Below are 4,761 nucleotides of genomic sequence, written 5' to 3'. Positions count from 1 at the left end.
CAGGGGTATCTTAGAGGTGCAGTTTGGCTCTTGGTTTACTTAAAGGGATTCTGTGAGCATGGGTAGAAAATGTATTTGATTTCCAGATGTATTTTAGTTTGCAACTAAACAACAATAAACACACACATATGCGATCCTGTGGCATTGAAAGATAAGAAGGCTAGGACTATAATTCATGCTGCAATCAATGCCTAGAAGGGAAGTTTGAATGGAGTCTTTCCAGCAAGTGGGAGTCAAATGTTTCCTGAGTATATGTGCAGTCTGATAGTCAATTCTAGCAGGCAAATTGTTCTGCAGGTGATTAATCTTACTGACTGAGTTCCAGAGAGATCCCAGATGGGAGCGGGGATTCTCATCCTCAGAAGCTGTGTTCACTCCTCACTCTCTCTTTGCTGGGCAGGTTCCTGTAGTGACTGAGGTTACCATGGCTCTGAAGAGGTCCCTCATCTTGTTCCTGATGCTGATCCTGCTGCTGCTGGCACTGGTGTGGTTTGGGACTTCCCTGTGCCAGGAAACAAGGGCCATGAGGTTCCAGAGACAGCACATGGACCTGGGCACTGGCCCCATGGGCAACCACACCTACTGCAACGTGATGATGGTGCACCGGAACATGACTCGGGGATTTTGCAAGGCAAAGAACACCTTTATACATGAGCCCCTGTCATCGGTCCAGGCTATCTGCGGAGACCAAAGTGTACCCTGCAAGAATAGGACTATGAACAACTGCTACAGTAGTAGATATCCCATGTCCACCACACTCTGTGTACTGAGAAGTCGCCCCAGACCTCCCAACTGTACATACATCACCCACCCAACCATTAAGCAACTCATCACTGTGGCATGTGACGGGACCCCACTTGGGCCTGTACATTTTGAGCCTTAGCTGACAGCTTCAGTCTAAGGTCATAGAGGGACATGTCCCACCACCTCATCACCCTCGCTGATCCTCTCCCCTTTTTTCTCCTTCTTCAGAGAGTAATTGCTCAAGTTAGTGCTCTGGTCATGCCACACATGCTTCCCTGTCCCAGTGCTTGTTCCATATGATTTGGGAGGTTGAGGAGTGGGTTGTGAGGTGGGCCCTGTGTTAACAATTTATCACTTCTTTCAATAAAAAACAATTGCATCCACACCTGCCTTCCCATAATTGTCTCCATCCAGAGGCTGTCTGTGTGATTAATTTATGAGAGGGGTGAGAATGACCAACTTGAGTAACTCTGATGAGCTACAGTTGGAATTGTTACATTTTTATTCTCTTTATCACTTTTAGTGATTCATTCTTGTAGATTTCTGTCTTTTATTTATTTTTTTTTGCTTTTGAGCTTTTCAAGTAGAGCCCAGGAATCCTGGGTCCATCCCCGAGATTCTTCAAGGGTCTGTGAATACTTGGGGCATCTGAGGCTGCACCAGGAAGTACACTGCGCAGGGAACTGAGTCAGGGCTGGCCGCATGGGAAGAACTTCCTTAGCCCTGGCCCTTATTCTTAGGCTCTCCTGTAGATTTCTTGATGTGAGGATAAAGCTTTGGAGTATGAACTCTCTTAGGGAACAAGACCTCCAGTTTGAGAGACTGTCATTTGACAATCATTGTACATTACTTCTGGGTAAACAAAGATAGAGGAGAAACTCAAATACAAACATTTCTGGCACAGAATGAAGGAGACTATGACCTCAGAAAAGGCTGTAGGAGCCTCTGCCATTGGCACCTCACATTTCTGGGTTTCTCCTTGGTCACAGTCTGGAGTTACACACATGACTGACATATCAGGGTGACACATTTTGTTGTGCTGCACCCCAGGGTAGTGGGGAGACTCACACTTCCTGCACTGCAACTCTTGCTCATTTCATGCCCATGCCTCCCCTACACTCAGTGAAGAGACTAGACTTGTCTCAGTAAGCACTTCATCACTTTATTCATGTTGCACCTGGCAATCCTCAAGGTCAGAGAACTAAAGAAAAAAATCCAATTTCTAGCCATTTGGCCAGTTTTGTCAATGTCTTTATATATAATGACATTTATGCATGTTGGTGCTTGCTCTCTTTTTCTTGTTTAGGAAAGTGAATGTTTAGGATTGCAGATGGACATCTGTAGGAGGAAGAAGGCCTCTGGTGAGAGCTGAAAGGGGCCAGCATTTCTTTGATAATGGGCTCTTACTCCTTACTAGGAGTTTGGATGGAGGCAAAAGAGAAAAGCAAACTCAAGTTTCTAGATATGACTCCTTCCATCAGAATTCTCACTGAGTTAATCTTTCTGTTGTTCTCAAACCCAAAGTTACTCATTCTCCTCCTGATTGTGCTTAGAAAAGACTTCAGATGATATTTTAAGAATGCTCATGTGGATTTCGAAGCATCTAGATTTCACAATCTAGATGAAGCCTTGCCCTGGTTTCTGGACTTCTTCCCACTTTTTCTTTTCTTTTCCTTTTAAATTTTTTTATTAGTGAAACACCATGTGGTACAGTTGTTGAGCTTACAAGTTTTTGTACTTCGGTTTCAGTCATACAATGGGTGAGTACCCATTCCCCCACCAGTGCCCATTCTCCACCACCAATGATCCCAGTAACCCTCCCACCCCTCTCATACCCCCATCCCATCCCGGCTCTGTGGCAGGGTATTGCCTTTTGTTCGCTCTCTCCTTTTGGGTGCTGAGGCTTGCAAAAGAGGCTTTGAATGGCAATCATGTTCGGTCTATAGTTTACTTTCAGCATGCATCTCCCATCCTGGGAGAATCCCAACACCCTTTACTTGGTATTCCCTTTTCTGTCTGAGCTGCCCTTTCCCGTAGCATGTGCAGCTGGCCTTCAAGCCATGGAGTAAACCTCTTGTAACTTATCTCAACTATTCTAGGATGTTAGTCTCCTATTTCTTTACTTTATATTCCCCAGATGAATGAGATATTTCTATGTCTGTCCCTCTCTTTCTGACTCATTTCACTTAGCATGATACTTTCCATGTAGTACTATTTGTATTTAAATTTCGTGATTTCATCTTTTCTAACAGCTGCATAGTACTCCATCGTATAGATGTACCAAAGTTTCTTTAACCAGTCATCTGTTCTCGGGCACTCAGGGTTTTTTTTTCCAGATTTTGGCTATTGTGAACAGAGCAGCAATGAACATAGAAGTGCAGATGTCACTTCAGCTGTACTTTTTTGCCTCTCCAGGATATATTCCCAGGAGTGGTATTGCTGGATCAAATGTCTCCCTGCTTTTTCTTAATTTGGGGATACTGAGGCTCCATTCAGGTTACGGTGTGACAGGGGAAGGTTGTGATGCAGGTACTGCCAAGCCCTGACAGGAAACTTGTGGGGAGAGACTTTAAGTTGAAGCCCCTTGAGAGGAAAAATCCCCTGGGTAGGGGCTGGTACAGTCCTCTGTGCCAGAAGAGAAATTTCAGTCATTTGGAGGGAGACACATGAGAGATATTCATTCAGAGAGAAGACCATTATAGTCCACTTTAAAGAACTAAGCCCTTCCAGGGGACCAATCCCTGCAGATAAATCTCACAGTTCACGTGTTCATATGTGAAGAGGGGGTTATACTGGAGGGCTGAGATGACCAGATCCAGGGAATTTAGTAGAAAGAATAATGACGTACTTCCCAAGAGTCTGAAAGTCAAGCCCCTTGGGGAATTCCACATTCTCTATAGAAAGTAAAAGCATATTTAGCTCCCAGTTACTACTTACTGCTGCTTTAAAAGTTCTGACAACAAAAAGAAACAGGGGCCAGAATACAAAGACAGTCTACAGAATGGGAGAGGATATTCACCCAATACCCCTCCAATAAGGGGTTAATATCAAGGATATACAAGGCACTGGTTGAACTCTGCAAAAAATAAAACTTCCAATCCCATCAGAAAATGGGCCAATGAAATGAACAGAAACTTTCTCAAAGAAGAAATTCAAATGGTCAAAAGACACATGAAAAAATGATCTTGGGACTGGAGCAATAGCACAGAGGGTAGAGTGTTTGCCTTGCACACGACCAACCCGGCTTTAAATCCCAGCATCCCATATGGTCCCCTGAGCACCACCAGGAGTAATTCCCGAGTGCAGGGCCAGGAATAATCTTTGATCATCTCTGGGTGTGACCCAAAAAGCAAAAAAAAAAAATTCTCTTCATTACTAATCATCAGGGAGATGTAGATTGAAACAACTGTGTAATATCATCTCACACCACAGAAACTGGCACACATCCAAAAGAACAAAAACAACCAGTGTTGACATGGATGCAGGGAGAAAGGGACTCTCCTTCACTGCTGGTGGGAATGCCCACTGACTGGTCCAGTCTTTTTGGAAATAATATGGACATGTCTCAAAAAGCTAGAAATCTAGCTCCCATTTGACCCAGCAATATCACTTCTGGAAATATATCTCGGAGATGTAAAAAAGTACAATAGAAATGACATCTGCACTTGGATGTTTATTGCAGCACTACTTAAATAGCTAGAACCTGGAAAAAACCTGAGTGCCCGAGAACAAACAACTGGTTAAAGAAGTTTTGGTTTATCTACACAAAGAAATACTATGCAGCTGTTAGGGAAAAAAATGAAATAATTAAATTTACATAAAAGTGTATCAACATGGAGAAATGAGTCAGAAAGAGAGGGACAGACATAAAAGGATTGCACTTCTCTGTGGAATATAAAGTAACATAATAGGAGACTAGCATTTAAGGACAGTTGAAATAAGGGTCAGGAGGACTGCCACAATGCTTGATAGCTAATATCATGCACTGGGGAGTAAAGGTAGCTGGGGTGGAGAAAG

General features: G+C 43.5%; 1 protein-coding gene across 1 annotated transcript; it reads left to right on the top strand.

Moving 5' to 3' along the window:
* Positions 1 to 424: 424 nt before the first annotated feature.
* Positions 425 to 883, top strand: LOC130041685 (ribonuclease pancreatic-like). The gene has a single exon (XM_056133932.1). It carries the CDS (start codon positions 425 to 427, stop codon positions 881 to 883), a length of 459 nt encoding a protein of 152 aa, XP_055989907.1.
* Positions 884 to 4,761: the final 3,878 nt, after the last annotated feature.

This window comes from Sorex fumeus, unplaced genomic scaffold (assembly GCF_029834395.1).
Source record: "Sorex fumeus unplaced genomic scaffold, SorFum_2.1 ptg000098l, whole genome shotgun sequence".
NCBI lineage: Eukaryota > Metazoa > Chordata > Mammalia > Eulipotyphla > Soricidae > Sorex > Sorex fumeus.
This window is presented reverse-complemented; position numbering and strand designations above follow the sequence as displayed.